Source organism: Crocodylus porosus, unplaced genomic scaffold (assembly GCF_001723895.1).
Source record: "Crocodylus porosus isolate Cpor-Errol unplaced genomic scaffold, CroPor_comp1, whole genome shotgun sequence".
Lineage (NCBI taxonomy): Eukaryota > Metazoa > Chordata > Crocodylia > Crocodylidae > Crocodylus > Crocodylus porosus.
Window position 1 is genome coordinate 48,944,841 of NW_017728909.1, and position 23,748 is coordinate 48,968,588.

The 23,748-nt window shown below is 39.7% G+C and overlaps 1 protein-coding gene across 2 annotated transcripts in view; it reads right to left on the minus strand.

Annotated features, from left to right (window-relative positions):
- Positions 1-2,563: 2,563 nt before the first annotated feature.
- POLK (DNA polymerase kappa) overlaps positions 2,564-23,748 on the minus strand; it is a 62,103-nt gene continuing 40,918 nt past the window's right edge. Inside the window, exons 6-15 of one of the 2 annotated variants that reach the window (XM_019532229.1) lie at positions 20,699-20,852; positions 19,147-19,395; positions 16,677-16,801; positions 16,291-16,457; positions 12,975-13,007; positions 10,261-10,357; positions 7,713-7,884; positions 5,326-6,273; positions 4,171-4,222; positions 2,564-4,023 (exon numbers count right to left, since the gene is read on the minus strand). In XM_019532229.1, coding sequence (XP_019387774.1) covers positions 3,939-4,023; positions 4,171-4,222; positions 5,326-6,273; positions 7,713-7,884; positions 10,261-10,357; positions 12,975-13,007; positions 16,291-16,457; positions 16,677-16,801; positions 19,147-19,395; positions 20,699-20,852 — 2,082 coding nt within the window. In that variant the 3' untranslated portion in view covers positions 2,564-3,938. The remainder of the gene's footprint in view (positions 4,024-4,170; positions 4,223-5,325; positions 6,274-7,712; positions 7,885-10,260; positions 10,358-12,974; positions 13,008-16,290; positions 16,458-16,676; positions 16,802-19,146; positions 19,396-20,698; positions 20,853-23,748) is intronic. The other variant, XM_019532230.1, reaches the window with a different exon arrangement.

A 23,748-nucleotide genomic window follows, 5' to 3' on the forward strand; every position in this document is an offset into this window, starting at 1 on the left:
TTTGCAAGCTTCACTGTCCCTTACTACTGTAAGTAAAGGAATTTCAGAGTTAAAAATTGGGCACTCACAGAAATGGAGGGCAGGGCAGAGATGGGGACAGACGGATGCGCTCTACCAGAAGCAGTAGCGTTAGTTCAACCTAGCTGTGCAGCGTCTGTGCAGATCAGGAGCTTCATTGGGGCTTTTTGGCACTTTTAGCTAAAGCTGATTCAATCAGCTATTGAAATGCCAAATAAGCCCCAATGCCAAATAAGCCCCACTGAAGTGCCTGATCTCTACAGATGTTGGGAAAGCTGGGTACAATTAATGCATTGCCTCTTCCGGGAACACACTGAGCTTAAAGTAAAACACCGATTTTTTTTCCACGTCTGCAAACAGCCATATTTGTATCATTTAAAACTAACAAGAAAAAACTCAAGACAGCCCCAAACACTTGATTGGTAGCAAAAAGGTGTGATAAAATGAAACATGATTTAACAGGTGCTCAATAAAAATATTGATTTTGGACTGATATATTTTTATCTAGAGTAAGGCCACAAAACTCAGAAAGGGGTCCATTTCTGGACCTCCCATTTATTCAGAGACCACCCTTACCTCCAAGTCTTTCCTTTTACTTGGATTTTTTTTTTGGGGGGGGGGGTCTTATGGGAACAGCCTCTATTATTAACTACACCAAGAAGTCTTAAAAACAGATTCCTGAATGTTAAAGGCAGATTTTATGCCAAGATCTATTCTCATTACCTAACAGACATATTTTGTTTGAAGCAAAGAAGTCTGATACTGAGCTATACAGTAATCTCTGTTAATATCAGAAAAAATAAAACAAGGAAGGTTATAGATCCTACTGGTTTACATTGAGATGACACTGAATTTTTCAGAAGGATGAAAATACTATGGGATGCTACAGCCTTGGAAACTCCTTTTATGCTTAAGCAGGGTCAGGGGCGTGGCCAAATGCTGGCCCCCCTAAGGCAAAGTGGCCAGGGAAGAGATTTTTTTACCCCTCCCTCCCCTGTCCCACCGGTGTGATCTGCCAGGTATTTCTCCACTCACTGGTCCAGTGGTGGGACACGGCCACCCTGGCAGTAGCTTCAAGTGAATTCCCCCCCTCCCTGTCCCACTAGCATGAACCGGAGCTGGGGTCTACCAGGCCTTCCCCCCTCGCTGCTGCAGCACCAAGGGCAGGGGTGTGGCCAGACACTGGCCAGCATAGCCCCCTGAGGCAAAGGGGACAGGAAGAAGGTTTATTCCCCCCCTTCCACACCCTCTGCCCCCTGAGGAACCGCAGCTAGGGTCTGCTAGTCCCGACTGCTGCCCCCTGCAGCACGCTAGGGGAGACTTGGGGGGCTATGGCCACCTCTCTGAGCCCCAGTGCTGCCGCTGACCCATGCAATCTGTGGCAGCTCTGCCTGCCTCGCTCCTGCCTGCAGTGCAGGCCCCCCGCTAGGAAGAGGCTTGCGCTCCCAGAAAACCATAACAGGGGCTGCTGCCCATCCAGCAGCAGGGACACAGCCAGGGCCAACCAGCATGGCCCCCTTAGATGACATGGGCAGAGAGGGGGGTTATTTCCTCACACCCTCCAGCATCTGGTCAAGGGGGCAGGAGGGGTCTTATTCCACTGCTTGCCCCTTGGAGCAATCAATTGGTGGAGATGGTGGTTGTGGCTGGCAGACTCTGGCTGTGTCCCCCCAGGGGCAGCAGGGAGGAGGGGGGAATAAACCCTCTTCCTTCCCCCTTTACTTCAGGGGGCCATGCCAGCCAGTGTTTGGCCATGCCCCCGCCACTGGCACTGCAGCAGCAAGGGGGGGGAGTGCCAGGTGCCTGTGGGAGGAGGAAGGAATTAAACCCCTTCTTTGGCCAGTTCACTTGAGGCTACTGCCAGGGCTGGCCACACCCCCACAGCACAGCTTTCCTGCAGCCCAGGGCTGCTCTAGCACCCCTTGGCACCTGGCCTGAGCCGCTGCAGGCATGTGCCTGCATATCCTGAATCAAGAGGAAATATCTATTCACTTGCAATTTGGTTCAATCTAGGTAGGTTACAGCAACCTGCAAAGACTGAATCAATTCAGGCTCTGGCTCTTTGAATGTCTGTCCCTAGTCCAGGACATCATCTAATCCAACTTCCTGCTCAAAGCAGGACCAACCCCAACAATCATCTCAGCCAAGGATTTGTCTAGCCTGGTCTTAAAAACTTCCAAGGATGGAGAGACCACAACATCTCTGGGTAACCTGTTCCAGTGCTTTACTACTCTGCTAGTAAGAAAGTTTTTCCTTTTTTTTTTTCAAAGCAGCTAAATTTTCCACTGGTACCAGAAGATAACCCATAGGTTTCCAAGTCTGTAGGAAAAGCTAAATTTTTATTCTGTCATGAGGAGCATTCTGTACACATTATTTCTATGCTGAGAATAACCACATTTTTATTCAGTTTATAAAATAACTGCCAGGACCAAAAGGATTAATTTAATTTGTTCAACAGCTGTGTTGTTTCCTTCTCTATTAACTATGTGCTACAATTGTTAAATCTTTTTCTATAAATCACAGGGAAAAAAAAACAAGAATACAATCAGGTTCTATACTTTTTTAATACAATTAGGCCTCATATTAACACACAAAATTTAGTAATCCACCAATTTAGATAGAGGGTTAATACATCTTGTTTAGACAGATGTACACTGAAGCACAGCCACACCCATAAAACAAATCCTGCTGAACATGTTTTTTTGTAAATCAAATTAGTCCCCACATAGCTAATATAGGCAAATGCATTTGTGGTTGACATTTTCTTTTGTGATTACGCTGATTTTGAATGATAATTTTTAGGTTGGTGAGTTCTTTTTAAAAAAAAAATCCAAGAATTGCAACGCTGCTATAAAATGGTATGCTTGAAAAAATATTACATTATAAGCACATTTTATTATAAACACTAAATATTTAAATATGCTGAAATTTGAGGAAATAATGTAAATACAACATTTTCAATAAATAATTTTGCTTCATGTCTTTCTGCATCGCAAATCACCATAAAAATGTGGTTTATACAGAATTACACATACATTTTTCAGAAAGAAAGAAAAAATGTAATCAATAGGAAGGTCATTTCCTTTATCAATTTATCAAGAGCAATTATTTTAGCATGCATATTTGCATGATTCATATTAATATTGCACTATATTTGCCTTTATTTTTATTAAAGTGAATTTAGTACTTTTGAAAAGTGTTGGATTAATGATTGCACAGGAAACTGAAGCTCTCTAATCTCCAGTAGAAGTGAAGCGCAGAGAGTGCACTCAGCCTATTCTGGAAGCATCCCACTTTTCATGCTTAGTAAATCATCATTATGGCAAGGCTTTTGAAGTCACTGGAAATTAAGACCACTCAACATATCATAAAAACACTAAGCAACATTTAGGATTGACCTCTTCAAGCCTGGCCCAGCAGTTCATACTGAAGTCACTGTCTTTAATGGAAGATGGATTCAGCCTTAAATTCCGCCCCCTCTTTCTTGAGATTATTAATTAAGGCACAAACGTGAGCCTATGCTTTGCTCTGTTATTATCTCCCTACCATGAACTGAACTGAGCCCACCTCATTTTTCATTGATTTTCCATAATCCAAGCACCATAACATAATTACTATCAGTCACTATCAATCGAAGATGGATTACTCCTGCCTCCAAAATCCTGCATCTCCACATTTTCAAGATAAACAAAACAAAGCCTACTGCCATCACACACTCCCCCAACACAATTTAGTTAATAAATAATAATTTGAGTGATCTCTCCGCTCGTTCCTCTGTCTTAAGGGTTGTTTTCATCTTACGGGGTTTGTAATGCTTCTAAAATTAAAGGAATCAGAGTCCTAACCCATTACCTATACCAAACTAATCTGTAATCATAAAATATTATGCAAGTCTTCATATAAAATAATTTGCCATGTATTCATTTAAAAAACGTTTCAATTGTGTGACTGGAATTGCATGTTTTGGCTTTCTTTGATGTTGACTGTAGAGGTATTAATCCAGACCTGAAATAAGAAGTAAACACATTACGAAAGGGAAAACCCCCCCTGAAATCTACCAGACAATAACTTTGTTATGCAATTTTTGTAGCATTGAGCTGTTTGTTAGCTTTGGTTTCAAAGCACAGACTCCTATTGAGAGTTCTCTCTTACCTTTTTGTTCCTGTTGTGGGATTCATACTCTGAGGTGCTTTGTCCAGGCTTCCTAAAGAACAAGACAAATTATTGATTAAAATGCAGAGTGAATGCAATGGGGTCTGCATTCCTAGCAGAACTTGTTAGAAAAAATGCATTTATTTAAGTAACATTTCCAGGTGAAGTACTTCCTTCCCATTTTTCCTATGGCTGCTGGACTCAATTCTTTTCACAAGCAAACAACATCGCACAATTACCTCCAGATTTAGTACTGTCATTTATATGCAATACAGATGAATGACTAAAACAATACCTTTGTAATAAAATTACAATTTAAAGGGTGAATTTCAACAGATTATAGTTTTCTGTATTACATAAATACAATTCCACAGGCTTCCAACATGCTCTACTGACATTCATGCTTTTTAAAACTAATTATCCTTTACATAAAAAATATTTTAAAGGCCCTAAAAGCAGAATTTTTTATATAAAACATTATCTGCATACCTAGGAAAGCTACGCTATTTGAGAAATTTCCTTGTAAAAACCATCAACTTTTAGTTCTTAGGACATTCCAACATTGTCACTGCATACAAGAAGCTTGGAAGTTCTTGTGATGGATTAGTGTGGAAGTACTTTGAACTACATCTTTAATTGTAGTGTTTGGTCTCTAATTCTGTCTTTCTTCTTATCAAGCCAATTACAAAAATTAATTTTCCACAACCAGCCATAGTACTAGAACAAGCAAGTAGTGTAGCAAACCAATTCACAAATCCAGTTTGAGTTTAATCTTGAAGGAAACAAAGTTAAAGATGCAATCATTTTGTTATGTTTGTACCAGTACAGAAACCTGCAGACATTAACAGTTACATCGTAATGGCTTACATCAGTATCATTTGACATTAATTAAATTGTTATATATTTTTATACCCTCTCATATAAAGGAGTGCAGTATTTGCAGATGGAAAAATTCAAGCCTATCTTATTCAGCCCTGTAGATTAAATCACAAAAATATTCATGCCTTGTACATTAAATCACTTCACCAGACTCAAAGCTCCAAAATATGAAGAAACAAGCAAAAAAAAAAACCCAAAACCAAAAACCCAATACCTTAAATGCTATTTTTACTGGCTAATTTTTGAAAGAGAGATGTTCTTGACCAAAATACTCACCAATTCTTTTTGAATTTTCTGTAATATGATTCTTAAGGAGACAAACTCTCTCCTCTGTCAACTTCTGAATAATGCCTTTATTTAAGCAAACATCCACATGCCTATTGAACACTGCAAGATCTGTTGTTTTTTGTTCTAAGTTACAAATTGGACAAACTAGAATGTCATCTTGAATGGCTATAGAGGAATAAGACTTAGTTTCTTGCACACATTCAGACTTTTCATAATGTCCTGCATTTTCCAATGGAATTTTGGAAGAAACATTCTGGTCTAAGTACAAATAGCTAGAAGTATCACTACTCAGGCTATGCTCTTTTTCTGCTCTGGATTTACTAGGTACTATAGCAAACGCTTCTGTACTATTGCTGATAGAGTTGTCAGAAACATTTGATGGGTGCCCTACATCCATTAATGTGTTCATTTTATTTTTTGTATCTGTATCAGTGGTTTTATGTTTAATGTACAGAGACAAATTGTGTGTATTCTCTCTTGAATCTGCACTCTTTGATGTCACTGTCTTCTCTTTTACCAGGGTCTTGTTGAGGCACTCATCGATATGTCTGTTAAGTGCTTCCAAACTGCTGCTCCTTTGTTCCTCAAAACAAACAGGGCAGGTTAGGCTCTTCACTTCATTAGAATTTTTTGAGCCTATGGCTGGACCTGTTTCTGCCATGGGATTTACTGATGACTTCATACCATACAAGTTCTGCTTGTCCACTGCTTCATTTATAAAAGGCTCCTGGTTGGTGTTTTGCCTTGCTGCTCTCTTTTTATCAAAAAAGCTCTCTCTGGGAGATGTTTCTGGAGGTTTTGTAAAATGGTCCTCATTGGATTTCCCTGGTTGAAGCCTAAGAACAGTAGTTCCTCTGCCTTGTTTTAAGAAATTAGTAATGCTCCTTTGTTGGTATTTCTTGTCTTCTTCATTTAGGAAACCTGAGACGCGCACACCTAGAATGTGACAAACAAGACATCTAATCTAAATCTGTAACTGACATCAAAGGGTATAAGAAAGTTTTAACACACCACCATATTTTAGTTGGTCTCTGTTATAATAACAAAAACAATGCTGTGAATGTGTGTTACCAACTGCTTAAGTTTAGACCCAGTCCTAAAAGTTTGCAAGCCATTTCCATCACTGTACTAGTCATTTTAATGCCTATGAATTCATCACATTAATTCATCAGTGCCCATGAATTCAACAGCATCATGAAATCCCACAAACTTCACACAGTTATGTGGAAAGAATCAAAGTCCAAAAGAGTCAATTCTAGATGGAATATTTTCTTCTTCAGCTATATTAACTTGTGTTTTATAATAGACCCTGGAATGGTTCAAGAAAGAAAAAGATAGAAAGGTACACAAGCTCTTAAGAATATTCAGGTCACAAAATCAAAGCACATTCATTTTCACAAGAAACTGTGGCACTTCAGTCATAATACACCTAAAACAAAGTCAAAATACAAATGGAATACTTATTTAAGCACTGCTTTCTTAGAAAGATGACAGGGACAGATACTCAGCTACTATCTGCTATGGTACAGACAGGCTATGGTACAGACAGGCTTAAAGCTTCCTTTAAGGCCACAGAGCTAAAGATTCCTATGGTCATAAGGGCTCATCTATCCCCACACTGACATAAGGGCAGGTTGGGTAGGTGTTAGTAAAGCAGCTACTTCAGAGCCAGCATTCAGTACTGCAATCTGGAACTGCTCTGACTTGAAGCAGTCCTCATGATTGCTATTGAAAGGCAAGTACCACATTACTCTGAATAAGACATGATTCTTGTTTTTAGAAGCTGGAATGAAGGGAGAGGGAATCTTTCCTAGAAAATACCAGTACGTACTTTTGCTGGGGAAGCACAAGCGGATGTAATAAATGTGGGGGGAGCAAAACTGTGGCTGCTGTTAACACCCTAACTGCAGAATGTGGCAAGTGCTGCTGGCTGGACACCTGGCTCAAGAAGAGATGGCTTTAGCAGTATTGAACCTCAGGTGACTCAGCAGGTGCTGTTGGATGAGCCAAACTGCCTGGGCCCTCTTCTTGAAGCAGATGGGCAGCTAGCAGTGCCTGCTAGGTAGCTGATGTCTCAAACCTGTTGAAGCCAAACTGCCCAGCCCCTCTCCTTGAATAAGGTGGGCCCTCAGCTGAGTTGGCAGGCTCTACCAGCTGCCCATCCAGCTCAAGAAGAAGGATCAGCCAGCTGGGCACCTGCATAGTTAGGTCCTCTATTCTTCACACTTCCAGTAGCTAATTTTCAGGGTGAAAGGTGCACGTGTATGCAAATAAAAGCAGTACCTTTGGGTCAGCCCTAGGTGCACAGTTTGCTGCTATGTTACATTTGAGTATCTAGCTTTAAAAAGAAAAACAAAGCGTTTGAAACATTTTACCCATAAGCCTTAGTCGCAAAGGGTGAGGGGCAACGCTATCAATCTCTGTCCTTAACAACTCTTTAGCAACAGCAAATATTTCTTCTTCAGTAGAAACTGGACACAACACGGTGAAAGCTCTTGTTTTCACTTCAAAATTCACATTTTTCAACTTCAGAGTAACAGTTTTACCCTAGAAAACAAACAAAAAAGCAAACAGTAGAGAAGAATCCTTAGAGCAAAGTACTTTCTCACACAGCTGAACTTCACTTTAGGGTCTACATAAGGGGCAATATCGAGGCAGTCTGCTGCACCATCAGCATGCTATAGCCATGCACTGACAGAAGTGCATGGCTGTAGAGTGCTTTAAAAATGCACGATTGGGTGACAATCTGAACCCTCATTATACTGAGGTTGGGGGCCTCCAATCCACTTGTCGCACCCCAGAACGAGTTCCCTCTCCCATTCCAAAAACAGTGCCAGCCTTGGAGGGGGGAGGGGCAGGGCTAGGGGGAGAGTGGCTACAAAGACATAGCTGCTCTAAACTGTAACTCATCTCCCAATCCCTAGGACCCAACAGTGAATGTTAGCTGCATGTCTGTCAGTGCCCAAAGGCATTAAAGAAGGGGGCCAGATTCTTGTTGCATCCAACTTATGTTGGATAGGGGTGGGAGGAGGAAGGGCTGTCAAAGAGCCTACAGTAGGATTCTGTGCATGGATGTAACATGCTGCCAGGGCAGAATAGTTGGAGACTGCTCTGAACTGTGCCAGCTGGCTATGGTCCCCAAAAGACCATCTGCCAGTTGCATATTGCCAATGTGCTTTACACTCTAGGCATGTCAGCTCCACTGTTCTTATTAACTCCAACAATTCCTGAACTAGGAACTGCAGAGCAGTGATAACTATGCCTACTCATGCTTAGGGGATGCCCAATAAAGGATCTGAAATGAATGTCTGTTCCCCTTGCATCATCTACAGGCAGATCCACATCATTTCTGTAGGACCCCCAAGGAGCCCCATTCTTGACCCCCCACTTCTCAATAAGTTCCTCCTTGCACATGCCAAACTGGGAAATGAGGCAGTGACATACTGAAAGCACCTCCATGCAGCTTCTATGCTCTCTATATGTCATGTAACCAGAAGTGGTGATATGGGACACCCCCAGAGTAGTTTCTCCACCTCATTTCTGGGCTTGACATATGGAAATTAAAAGAGTTGGTGGAGTATGTGCAGCAGTGGCACTTCCCAGGCTAACTAGAGCCAAAGATACCTTGAGTAGAGCAAATGGAGCAAAATGGGGCACAAATATATGCATGCAATTCAGTAATTTCTCAGCAAATGCCTTCTATTTGAGAGTGCTGCAACAGTAAAACTTAAAAGTACTTACTAATCTCTTTCTTCACTCACATTCAACGAGTTTGGATAACACAGTCAAACTACCAAATTGACTTAGAATCCTACGTCCAGATGGTTCATCCGTCAAATTAATTTAGTGCTTTAAAAATTCTACCCTTTACTTGTCTTAATGGGAGGATTTTATAACATGCACTTTCCTTATGTCATAACTTTTCATGGCTGAGAAGGGCTGATTGGGACTTATATAAGACTCTTGGTTTGCTATGCTTTGCTTTAGGACAGTGGTGTTCAACGTTTTGGCCCCATGAGCCAAATGAGTGGCACAGAACCTGCCTGCAGGTTGGATGGGGCTGTCTATGGCCCACATTGGGGCTGAGGCCCAGCACTGCTCCCTCCCTGTCCTATGCACTGGGATTCCACCTTGGGCACCCGACACTGTCCCATCCTACCCCATGTGCCGTGACTGGGTCCCATGGGGATTGGCACTGCCCCATCCCATCCCCCACATGGTACAATTGGGCCCTGGGGGGGCCAGTACTGCCCCATCCCATCCCTGATGTGCCAGGATTGGGTCCCAAGGGACCAGCACTGACCCCTCCCTGCCAACTGTGGGCTGGGATTGGGTGGCAAGGGACGGGCACCACCACATTTCCAAAGCCCTTGGGGAATCCTGCAGGCCAGATGACAGCACAGTGGGCTGGAGGTTGAGCACCCCTGCTTTAGCATGTAGGTTCCCATGGAACAAAGTGAAGCTTTCTTTCCCAAAAATAAGTAGAAATTAAGTGTATACAGTCCATTATGTTTCATAAACCAACAAAATTTGTTATGGGCTGTGCCCACTAAGAATAAGTCAAGGAAGAATATACCGTTTAAATGCTTTATAATTGCATACTTGGCCAGAGCAAGGTTCCTGGACAAACCCCTGTTTTATGCAGCTCTATTACCCCTTTGGTTAAGAAACAGTTGTTTAGCAGAACATGTACTACATGTTAAAATAACTTGAAGAACTGGTTTCATTTCTTACAGGCTCTCACAAGATAGCTTTCTGGGCTAAATGAAAATCCTGCCCATATCATTCCAATTGTCAGTGAACAAAAGGCCAGAAGACAGGTCATAATCATGAAAACAGCATTAATGACAACCATGTGGACCTGGGAACTCAGAATGATGAGACAGTAATTTTTTAAAACAGGAACAGAATGATTTTAAATACCTTAAGTCCTTCTTTCTGAAGATCCTGAGCAAGATCTTTGCAGAGTTCTTGACACAGGTCATATTGATCTTCAGCTGTGTTTATTTCACCAAATGTCCTAAGTGAACATAGAAATCAAGTCTTTTTTTCAGTAGGCATCCTGGAATTTATCAGGGATGATATGCCATACAAAACCGTTTTTTTCATGAACAGAGTAATAAAGCTGCACCAGAGGAAGGCTCTGTGTATGTTTTTAAAGTGAGAATGAATATTTATAATAAACAGAAACATTTGTGCATATTCAATTGCAGTACCAAACAAAAGTGTTTGCAACCTTCACCAAATAAACAGTTAGTGGTCCAACTTTTTATAAAATGTTTTTAAAATATCAGATTCAGAATGCCAAAATATTTACAAGAGAAAATGCGAATACAAACTGCATTGATGAACCCAGCCAAAACATTTGTATATAATCTTCTTGGCATATTGTTGTGTGACATCAAAGGAAAGAGGATTAGAAAGTCAACCTGAAAGCTTAGTACTGGAAACAAACAACAAAAGGTGATAAGAAAAAGATTTTAAGGTAACTATAAGCTAGTGTCAGAAGAGGGAAAACAAGCTTTCTGCAAAAACTGTAGTTAATTCTGCAAAAGTGCTGTGGTAATACCTTTTCTGGTCTGCATCTGGGTTGGAGGAGGAACTAGCTCTCATCTCTAAGACAGAAAGAGTATGTGAGCAAGGTAGACTGGGTAGACTGGGATACCACTCTATTGCACCTTACTCTTGGACAGCACATCACCAAAGCAACTCATTCCACACTCTAGGCATCATGTAAGTCAGGAAGCTTTACTCATCCAGGGGCTGACTGCTCCCCACAACTACTCAGATCCAACACATGGCTGCCAGCAACCCTCCTTCCCTCTGGGATAACAACCTTCTCCTGCTGCTTCCCCTCTTGTAGTTTAAGCCAGCATTTCTCAACCCGTGGGTTGCAACCCCAAAGTGGGTCACAAGAATATACAGTAAAAGCTCTGTTAAAAGGCACCCCCCATTCCTGGGGGATGACGAATAACAAAATATGCTGGTTAACTGAGTGGCCCCAGCTGCCCCTCCCATGGCATCACTGCCCCTCCCGCCACAGTGCCGACCCTCCTGCGGGCCCTGCAGGACAGGGAGGTGGACCCCATACAGCCCCACCAGCCTGTTATGCCCCCAGGCGGTGGGGGCTCAGCAGCGCAGGCTGCTTTGCCCCAGGCTGTGGGGGCTCAGAGAAACTGGAAGTGCTATGGTGGGCACTTCCAGTTTCACTTTTCCTTATAAGCTGGCATGCTAGTTAACACAGCATGCCAGCTTATAAGGTGCTGGTTACCAGAGAGTTTACTGTATATTGAAAGTGTCCCAAACAAACTTGAAAAATAGATCAACAAACTTTAAAAATGGATTCTCCTTTAAAGGATAAAAACATAGGAATCTGTGCCTTATCCCTTGCAGGCTGTCAGAGTTCCAGCCTGCAAGGGGCTGCATGGGATCCCCCCACAACCTCCACCCCGTCCCACAAACTCACCCCCTGCCCAACACACTGATGGGCTGGGGGGCAGTGGGTCAGGAGTAAAGGGTACTGGGTTGTGACTGACCATCGATGTTTACAGATGGGTCCTGGTATTAAAAAAGGTTGTAAACTACTGGTTTAGGCTATGCTGATGGCCCAAGATTCAAACCCTGCTGATAAGTTAAAACAGACAATAAGAGGAGTACTCACTCTTCTTCGGCTTGAACTATGTTGGTTCAAAAAGCTAATACTAAAACATGACATTAAAAAAAAAATCTGTGCTAAAATAACATCAGACTGGTTACAAAGTTAAGCACTTGAAATATTTTCCAGCATTCTACTAGGTGGCATACTTTACTAACCGGCACAACACTGCTACAGCCATCATCCACCACTCCATGCCACCACCACATGTAACCTCCCTGCACTGCCGCTGCACCGCCATCCAACACCCTGCTCTGCTGCCATGTGCAAGTTGTATGCAACCCCCCTGCACTGCCACCGCCACCGCCACCATCTACTACCCTGTGCTGCTACTGCTACTGTGTGCAAGCTCCCCCCACACTCCCCAGTCCAGTATTTTAAGATAACTGGCATTTTTACATGACCAGCACCTGGCATTCCCCACTCATGCCCTATAATAGAGATTTTACTGTATAACCTAAATCTTGACTCTCTGCATGCATGTGTTGCAATACACTTAATTATGTGATTACAAGCTATTTTTTCAGGCCCCTTGCCTCGTTCAATAAGCAGGATAGATACACAAGGGGTACGGGTAAAAATGTGAAGGAAGACAAAGTGAGATACAGAATTAGAAAATATGTGGCACACCTGCCAGAAAGGTTGGCCCCTACAGTCTTAGAAGATGGAATAATAAGAAAACCTTGATATGATCTTATTTCAAGGCCTCAGGCTGAATGAAAGATGATAGAAAAAAGAGGGTGGATAAGTGGGTATAAGCAAAATTATGCAGAACCCTTAAGGCAAAAGAGAAGGATTCTTGAATTTGATGAGTGAAGTTGCTGCATATAAACCACCGGTGTCAATATATGTGAAATATCAACCAATAATTATGGGATATATTATGCTATGTGTTGTCTCAGCCTCTAGCATTTAATCAAATAAATGTGATGATTACCCCAACTGGTTTTGGTTAAACTAGTTTGTGTATTAAAATGCTTACCTTTCAGTGCTCATACTTTTCCTTTCTCCATCCCTAAAAAAAACAGTATTTTTAAAACATCAGTCATGTTCAGAGTAAATCATTATTTTTTCATAACTCCATTACAATTAACCAGGCTGGCATAGTGATCTTTTCTATGGGATCTGAATGTTAATATTTCTGAGAATCTTCCATATTAACATTTCAAGTCAATAGAAAACAGCACGAAAACTGCCTTGTGAAACTGAGGCTATTGTAGCTAAAGCAATAAACAGAGGAATGGCTTGTAATACAATTAAACACTTGTAATCTGAGTCAGCTCTATCCATTAATGACCACAGAAGCTTTGTTGATTTTAAAACAAGCTAATACTTTGTTTTCTTCAAAGACCTGCCTACCTATGTCATGCAATGTGTCCATTAAAAACACAAATAATGGTGATTGTTTTTAAAGATGAAAATTGCTTTGTTATGACGTAATGGGTGCATCTACACGTGCCGATTTAAGGTGCTTTTAGGGAACACATCTACATGTGCATGCCCTTAATGTGCCTTAAAAATAGCAATTTTAGGTTATTTACGCCTACATTTGATACCTGCAAAAGCATGTGTAGAGGTGTTAAGTTGCATTAATGCTGTCTATGGACTGATTTCGGACAAACTTTAGTCCCATGTCAATCCACACACATGGTGTTAATGCGCTTTAATGGGTGCATGTGTAGACACAAGTCTAAATTGCCTTAATGCGCGTTAAGCAAATGCACATTAAATTTAGGCATACCTAAATGCACATGTAGACATGCCCCAAGAGTACCATCCTTTTAAAGGGTTACCTATGAAGGATATATTTCTTTTTTGAAACACTGCCTTATGGCCCCTTTGTCACTTCATTCTATTATGTAAAGAATGTACACTCGGGACTTTCCTAAAAATTATTTTTAACTTGTTATTTGCCTATAAAGATCAGAAATATGTGGTCTTTTCTGTTTTGACCTAGACAACATCTAGCAAGTCTCAGCTCAAACTTCTTTGGAAGAAGCAAGGTTTTAAAAATGTAACAGGTTTTCCTTCAACAAGAGATAGCCATTTAAATTAAACAGCTGTTAATAAAATAATAGTATAAGTAAAAAGTCTTAGACAGTATGGCTCAATCTTTTCCCCTTCTGAGGACTAATATTCATGTTCCTGTATCTTGTAATGTCCCTATTGCTTTATTTATTCCAGTTGTTATTAGAACAAAGTCCCCCAGACTGTCCACACTGATTTTCAAAAGGAGTGGGGAAGAAAGCCCCAAACGATAGACACTTATTCAATCAATCATCAATGAATCAACCAATCAAAAAATAGTTCTTTATCCAGCATATAGAAATGAAAAAAAATGGCAAAGGATAATTTTATCCTTCTACAAGTCACCTCCAGCCATTCAGTGATGTTTACCTTGTATTTTGGAGAGACAAAGACAAAGATTCGTGGTAGCACATATGAAGCTGAGATTTTCAATTTTTGTTAAAGGAAAAAAAAAGAAGCATACTACAACAATGGCTTACACTTGTATAGTGTTTTCTGATTCCAAAGGTCCCAAAACTATTTTACAACATTTGTGTTTTTAAAAATCTGTTTTAACTATATGACATTATTTTGCAATGCTAAAGATTTCTCATTTTGCTAATCACTGGCTCAAACTTTCTTTTGGTTCACATTCATGAAATACCCTCCTCCTCACTCTCTTCCACCTCCCTCTCATCTCCATCTTTTGTATTCAAATTACTTTATTTGAGGGCCAGTGCTGTGTATGTCTTTTCATAGCATCTGATGAAGTGAGCTCTTGCTCACAAAAGCTTATACATCACTGATTCAGTTAGTCTGTACAAGTGCATCTCTACCCTGCTTTCTCTGCCTTTTTAAGACCCCTGCCACAAATTACATTTATTACGCAAAATACCAGTTGATCATGCAATAAATTTACACTAGCCACATATGCAAAGCAATTATCATACTATAAAAATGTCCATCCAGCTGTAAATAGAGCCAGTGCTTAATGAGCAAAAATTTTATAGCTGGTTTCTATCCAGCTGTAACCTAAACATGTGGCAGGGCTCTAAATATGTAATACTGATGTGTATCCCTATGATTCTGTGTTAAAGATAATACAAAAGTAACACTTTATGTCACTACAGCCATGCTGTAAACTTTCCAACAGCCTGAGAGATATTGAAAAGTTGTTCTTCATTTTTTTTTCTTCTGTCTTCTCCATTTATTCCCCTTTCCCTTCCCCTTCTTCCTCCTTCGTACCCACCAGAAAGTTTACTTGCCCCCATTAGGCATGCACATCTCAGTTTGAGAAAGACCATTCTAGATGGTAGAGAAGTAATAGTGAATAAGGAATAACATTTTCAGTAATGTCAGAGACACTTAGAAGCCAAAGTCTTGTTGATTTTCAACAAAATTTGACGTAAGCGCTAAATTGTTTTTTCTAAATGGAATTTAGATGCTTTTGAAAATGGTATCTATAAGAAACAGCATGCCAAATCAAGAAAAAAGATTTCAGAATCTTGAACTAGGCTCCTGGTAACTCAACTGAATGCCATGATATGATATCATAGATTAGATTAGACATAAAGGGGGACACACAAACCTTGAGTGCTACTCCAATTAATGAAAGAGTCAGTACTAGTACTAATCAAGTAAGAAGTAAAATATCAAAACACAGTAGGCATTACGGGAACTGAAGCAGATCCTCAGCTTGGATGGCATGGAGCTATGGCAGTTAACATGAGGTGAGGCAATGATGCTCTATGTTTATCTTAAGATCATGTAATAAATAATTCACTGAAAGTGTTTTAGTTACAAGAAACAAACACTTCTGAATTTCTTTGTTTAGATAACTATCAGATTCTAAGAGTTATCTAACAACAGGCACACACTACATATTTATCTCAAATGATGCCCTATAAATTTTGTTGTGTAGATTTATGGATTTTTGGCAGATTTTTTAGATTTTAGCAACAGTTTTGGTTTTGATAAATTCTATTGATATTATGCTCAGAACAGCTATACAACAAGTATATTAAATATATATGCAAATATGTTAAAAAGCAATTGTTTTAAAAGTTAACATTTGGTACAGCATTAAAGCATTTGTTACTTGATATAAAAGAACTAAATTACAATGATATTTTATGCCATAAGATACAAAATACATGTGAAATACATACCTGATAGATATTATTAAAGACAAACTCAGCAAATATGTATTAACACATTAATAGCATAATTCCTCTTGGAAAACGTTTAGCAAAATGTAAAGTAAATATGAAAAAACAAATGCTAAGTCATACTTTTCCAAATGGGTTGACCCCAAACCAAGTGAGATATCCAAGAAGTTACGCCAAGATGTTTCTGAAAAAAGAAGAGATATTGGTGCCCTCTGCTGGTAAAGTTCCGAGCAAGTCAAAATTCCAAGAGCTTTTAACAACTTCTCTGTTACTTTTCCTATACCAGGCACCTGAAGAAGAAGAATTAATGAAGTGTGAATGAAGTTGGAAACTGAATTCTTCAGATGAAAGCCTGAGATGCAACATGCAACACAATTCAAGCCAAACACAACATTGAAATTAAGCAAATTACTGAAAAATATAACTATTTTGAAGCAAATAATCTGTTTTTAGAACAGCAGTACTCCTGCACCACCTGTCTGCCTAGTGACTGTGGCAACACAACTCACCTTCCTAATGGGCAAATCTTTTACGAAGTCCATCACAGCTTGTCTATCAGGAGGAATTCTGAATTGTCCATTAGGCTTATTCTGATCACTGCACATTTTTGCTAACATAGTGTTTGGAGCAATTCCTTAAAAAAAAGAAATGTTATTTTAGCCACAAGTCTTATTCCTATAAGATTCCATGGTGTGAGGTTATCCAATGTCAGACTTTCCTACATCTGTGTGGAAAAGACTAAACAAAATGAGAAAGTAGGAGATGCTTAATATTCTAAGAAGATTTATCTGGTAATGTTCTATAGCAGTGGTTCCCAAACTTTTTTGTTTTTGTTTTTTTTTTACTGTGGACCAGCAGCGGAGCCAGGCAGGAAGGAGCAAGGGGCCATGGGGCTAGACCAGGCCAGGAGTGGGGATGTGGCCACATGAGCCTGAGGAGCTGAGCCAAGTGAGCGATGGGGGGTGGTGTGTGCCTGAGGAGCCAAGCCAAGCAAACAAGGGCCCACTGGTTGGGAACCTCTGTTCTACAGCACACTTTTTACAAGTATAGGCTCATGAGAACTGTTGCATTTCATTTTATCATGTCAGTTGTGGATTTTCTATATAAGTTATACATTAGACTGAACTTGCAAAGTATCTTGAGATTTTCAGGATAAAAAGTACAAGTGCAACATTTCATTAAGTGCTAAGGAATTAATTCCTTTAAACTATCCCTTTAAATTAATTCCTTCACACTTTTCTGTAACATCAATTACAAGAGCAAGTTTGTGCTGAAAAGGAAATATTTGGGTCTAGATATGAATAAGGGTTCTCTTAAGCACAGTTCAGATATTAGATGAAAATAGTTTGAACAAATTTAACACGCTAAAATACTAGACCTTCACCAATACATAGTTCTGGAGAATTAAGGTTGATTTAATACTTTATTTATTCTTTTTCTATTTCTTGCTTTTTGTGGTGAACAGATTTCATTTCACAGATGAACCTCAGAGGAGACTAACAGAAAACTAATATACTAAGTCTTCACTCTGACCTAAATGAGTTAAAGGCTAATTACTGGAGATGCTCGGAATCTTATTTCATATATAATAACTATTCTTTCCCAATTAACCTCCTAGCTTATCAGACTTAAAACAATAATTGCTTTTGATTTGTGTGTCAAAACTTGATGTTTTGTGTCCATTTTCTGAACAGTGGAAGAGGATAAAATTTGGGATTTTCAGCCATGAATCAGGGCTCCTCCAGGTTTTGCAGGGTCCTGCATGAAATTATATGTGGAGTCACCATCAGGCTTGTTCCCATCCTCTTTCTTCATCCTCTTCTTACAAACAGTATTTCCTGCAGTACCTTCTACCTGCCTATTCCCCCTCTCCTTACCTATGCCATCAAACTTCTGGCAACTCTTTGACATGGCTTAAGAAGCTATTAAAGCAGCTTTTGAAATAAGTCTCTAGGGGTGCCTATGCACGAGCGCGGAGGCAACTGCCACACTCCAGCAGCCTCCTGTGTCTCATGTATCACTGTCCTCATGCTTAAAAATAGCGATGGGGTGCTTGAACTACAGGTTGTCAAACAAGCTTTAATTCAAATGCCTCCTGCTGCCATTTTCAAGCCCAGAAATGCTGATACAGGAGATGTGGCAGCACTTTAATTATAGTGACTTTCAGAGCTGCTCTACTTAAAGCACTACCCCCTTCTACCACCTCTGGAGCATATGTAAAAGTGCTAAGAAATGTAACCTTTGACAAGGCAAACGGGTAAAATTCGGAAAGGGTAGTACAGATTGGGTTGTGGAAAGGGCAAGCTGCAGAAATCTAAAACTGCCACTGTCTTGAAAGGCAGATAATATGATGTCCAGTTAATAATTTGCTTCCCTTTTAACCTGTGAATATACCTGATGTTCAAGAAAGTGAAAAATTAATAAAATAGCTTGTACAAGACACAGGGTAGACATGGATTCAGCATACAGATCCACACAGCTCTGCTAGCATGTCTCTATATTAACCAGCATGCACTATAGCATCCATTGTTAGATCTGATCAGAAGCTTACAAAAGCAATGCTCTACATCTGGATTTAAACAAAACATGTGTACCACAGCAAGACTAGCATCTTAGTCCACTGGGTTGCTTTTCCACACTGTTAAAAAATTGGAAAGGGAAGTAGGACACAAACAGATGACATTATTACTGTAATTTACAAGCAGATTCAGTACCAGTGACAGACAACAGATAAAGAGAAAGATTTTCTTGCAATTAAAAAAGGCCCAAGTGTGGTTTCTACTCTTGACTCTGAAACAGATTCTTTGTGTGACCTTATGCAAGGCACAATCTCTGTGCCTGAGTTTACACATCCATACATACGCTTACATTACAGGAGTGTTGCAGAGCTATCTTTTAACACTTGCAATACACTTTGAGAGCAGGGATGGAAGGCATCATGGCAGTACAGAGTATTTTTATTTATGTACAGTTGTGTACCTGCGCTAGCAGTCAGTCTGGTTTTTTGCTCAATCCTGAAGCGTATTTCCTTCACAACTTCCTCAGCAGAAGTTCCAAAGACAACTGAATTTAACAACTGCTGATCTCTCTGCTCTTCAGCGTGCAGGTGAGTAGTAGTGATAGGTTGTTCCTCTGCCAGAGAAGTGTTATCTTCAAACAACATTAGTGAAGAGGAGAGTGCATCTTCATTCAATTTCAGTTCATCAGGTGCATTTAGATCTTGTTTACCTGCAATATAGAAAAATACACAGAAGTAGAACTCATCCTTCTTAGTAAACAGTTTATACTTCAGAAACTGATTCCCTTACACACCTTCTGACAAAAGCCAAACTGGCTATTTCAATTTCTTCTGTGCACAATGTTCAGGTAACTATTTAGCTGAAAAAAAACCCTTTACTTTTAAAAAAAATAAAAGAAGTCATGATGTTACCACTTTGATTTTTGTGTGACCTTCAGATTACAACTGCCTGGAAAACTGAACTTCACTTCCCCAAAAAATTCAAAATACTGAATTATTTTTGTCCCAAATCAGAATGAAAAAACATTTTTTTTCTGGAAGTGAAATTCTACTGCAAAAATGTTTTGATTGTTCCAAAACAGAAACATTTTCAGGCTCTCTGGGAACCCTGAAAGACCCAGAAATCTTGCCTCTACAATTGCTCTAAACCTAGAAAACCTGGGAGCCTTAGCGTAGAATAAACTTATTTTGAATGGCTCTAATTCTGCAAGTCATTTTGGCTCAATGGATCTCTATGTCTGGAAGAAGCCCTGTTGACTTTAAAGAGTTTGCTCATGAGTGCAAATGTACCCCCACATAAATCACTTCCAGTATCAGTGTTATTGATATACAGATCAACAAAATACAAAACTAGCATTCATTTCAGTGGAAGTTCCCTGTACTGAGGATTTGCCTCTGTGGCATAAAACAATATGGCAGTTTTTCCATTTAAGATAGACATGACTTTCTTCAGAAGAATTCAAAGTATACAAATGTCATCTCCCCATAATTTGTAAGAAAATTGCCTATTTTGTTTCTTCTGAGTTTATCTAAAAAAAAAAAAAAGGTCTAATATTTTTCAGCCAAATTGAAAGACATCCCTGTTTATCTCCTTAATGATTTTCCCAACAGTTTTGAAAAGCTGGGAGATAAACTTGCTTTTAACTTTGTGCATAAATAAACAAGTTGCACAAACATCTGCCCAATGCCCCTGGTGATGAATCCAAGTGTGGATGGAGTTTCCACCTCAAGTTTCAACATGCAGATCTCAATGTAGTCGGCTTTTAATCATTAACATATTCTTAAGACTTCGCTTCTTACATGTTTCTATACCTGTAATACATTTAAATAAGAGCTCAGGTGAGTTGCCGTTGTAATAGGATTTCTCATTCTCTGAAGGCACATCTGTGTACTAAAGTAAAGTATACACCAATTCCAAATGTGTTATGCCAAACTGTAAAAGCAAGAAACATTTATTTTGGTTTATGAACACACTAATTTGTTCACCATTTCTGAACACACTAATTTCCTTACCATTTTCTGTAATGTTGTCTGTTTTGTAGAAGTATTTTCTTTTATCTTCAGGCCAGTTCTGTCTTTCCTCCAGGTAGTCTGTTATGTTCAGGTAGGCTTCATCAAGGCCCACAGGCATAAAATCTGGATCATACTGAGCCAGGATTTTTCTAACCTTAATAAATATATGGAAATAATTTAAAATTATGTTGCTGTGTCAAAACTTTTTGGTGTATATTGCAATTAAGCTGACAGTTATATAATAACACTGACCATAATCAACTTAACATGTATGACTCCTTCAATACTATTATTATAAGAATTTATAGAATAAACTAACATGGCAAAACATATTCTTCTACTGTTTTTCTACCAGTCAGGTCAGGTTTACCTGCTACTGTAATTTACAGCAGACGGTACTACCTTTGACTATTAACAGCAAGTGCTGGGTGGTGGTTAATTAATCTGAAAACCTAATGCTAACGGCTTTGGGCAAAGGAGCACCTCAGAGGGAGGTACTAGTCTTACTATTGGCAGAGAAAATGCCACTAAAAGGTTATGGAACTGAAGTCTACTTCACAATAGAGTAGACTGGGCTCTGTAACCCCAACAGCCAATCTAGAAGTGGAGCCCCAACAGACAGACAAATGGATGATCTTTGCTCCATAGCTCCTGCAACTAAACCGTTTCCAAATGTACTAGCACCTGCCTTGCCTTTGGACTAAACCAGCAAGGGCGAGAGGGGCAATCTAATGCCTCCATATATACTGCCCAGGCTTTTGCACCTTGAAGAGGTCACTCCAGCTTCATATTTCATACTTAACAAGCTGATGCCTCTTGGCGCAATTATATTGTCTTTCAAGACAGAAGGATACCTGTATACTGTGGGTGTGTCTACACATTCATTGATGTGCAGTGCCTACTGCACATTAAATTTAGTACTTGAAAAAGGAAGTACTAAATAAATGTGCAGTAGGTTGTCCTACTATGCTTTAGTGCAATTGTACACATTTTTCATGATGGTTAATGTGCAGCAGACTAATACTACTGTGCATTAGCCTAATAGCATGGTTTTTGCTGTGATGCTGTAATGCACGGCCAATCAGTCTACTGCGCATTAAGCATCTCGTACAGAAGTGCCCTGTTTCTCCATTAATAACAGCAGGTAATCAGTAAAACATGTCAGAACCACAGACATTCTCTGGGCAATCCATATTTTACTCAAGAGACTGCTGGGGTATCTGTACAGAAGGACTATACATTCTTATGTCATAAATTTCACAAGATATTGAACAAAGCACAGAAGGTCCAAGAGGTGAATGGAATCCTAAGGCAAAATATAATCTAATTCATAATTGTCTTGTGCTGTTCTGTGCTTTAGATACCTGAAGGATGTCATCTTTAATTCAATATCAGGAAAACTGCTGCACAGAATTCTTTAATTATACATAAAACAAAAATGTACTTGACAGCTTAAGGATACTTGTCAAGGATGGTGGGCAGCTTATTAGAAACAGTTCTTAATGATAGCTGATGTTCTACTAGTCATCACTAAATTCACTGTAGATCATAAGTACATTGCAACGTTATTGATCAAACATATAGTAGTTGGGGGGGGGGTTTCTTATACTGAAAAAAGTTATCTGTTTTTATAACCATAACATGCAAGATTTCGCTAACATCAGTGCTGTGTAACAGTATAACTATTTTCAATTTTACAGAGATTTTCCTTCATTAAAAAAATTACACTGCATTTATTCAATGTTTGTGTCCCTAAGCCTGTTTCAATCATTTAGCAGATCTTCACTTCCCAACACCAGTCATAGCAGTCATCTTTTTTTTAAATATTCTTTTGAATAAGTGCAAATGGCAGCATCTTAGACTAAATGCTCAAAAGAAAATTGGCACCTATTTTTGAAATGACAAATGATTCATTTTATTGTTAAAATGCTTATTTAATAGTTTGAGTAAAATGTATTAACTTAAAACTTCAAGGACAATTATGTGACCTGGTGACTGTCTATAAACTCACTAGGGGGGACCAGAAGGGTTTGGGGGAGACACTGTTTCCCCTAGCGCCCCCTGGCATAACAAGGAATAATGGACACAAATTATTCAAGAGTAGGTTTAAATTAGACATCCGCAAGAACTACTTCACAGTTAGGGTAGCTAGGAGCTGGAACCAACTTCTACGGGAAGTGGTGCTGGCTCCTACCCTGGGGATCTTTAAGAGGAGGCTTGATACCTACCTGGCTGGACTCATTTGAGTCCAGTTTTTCTTCTGCCCAGGCGGGGGCTCGGACTTGAAGATCTACAAGGTCCCTTCCGACCCTACTTCTATGATATGATTGTATGTGTCCTTCCTGTTTTTGAAACTTACTAAAGGCAGGGCCTGTTGCACAAGTTTTGATTGCAAATGCAAAATCAGTTTTAATTATTTTTAATCTAGGTCCCAGTGGACAAGGTACATATAAGAAAAACAATCAATCATCACAAACACAATCTTCAGTGTTTTTTCTCTTATCCAACATACAAACTACATACAAGTCTTAGTAGCCGAATTACATAATCAGCAAATCCAGTACATTCCCAAAATTTTTGTTATTTATACAATAAGTATGTTTTTAAGACAAAACTGAAGGTGAAACCTAAACAAACTCAGTAGGGCTGTGCAAAGCTTTGGTCCCCGATTCAATTCGGTAGAGATTCAATCTGATTTGGTGGCTGAATCTCCACATCCAAATCAAATTAGGAGACCCTTTAATCTCTCCAAATCAAATTGGAACCCTCCAAATTGTTCTAGAGCGATTTGGAAAGATTTGACAATTCGGATATAGACCCAGCTTTAAATGTTTTTTCTACATACCTCAAGGTACCAGGTGGCTTGTGAATGCTGTGATGCTGGGGCAGATGGAATGTCCCATAGGAGTGCAGCAGTGGGTGGGAGGGGGGTGTCCCCAGTGCATTTGGCAGCAGACCTGGATGTGGACCAGAAGCACTTCCGGTCCACTTCCGTGTCTGCTGGGGAGTGCGCGATAGGGGCACCACCAGCTTGGTGATTGGCGTTTCCT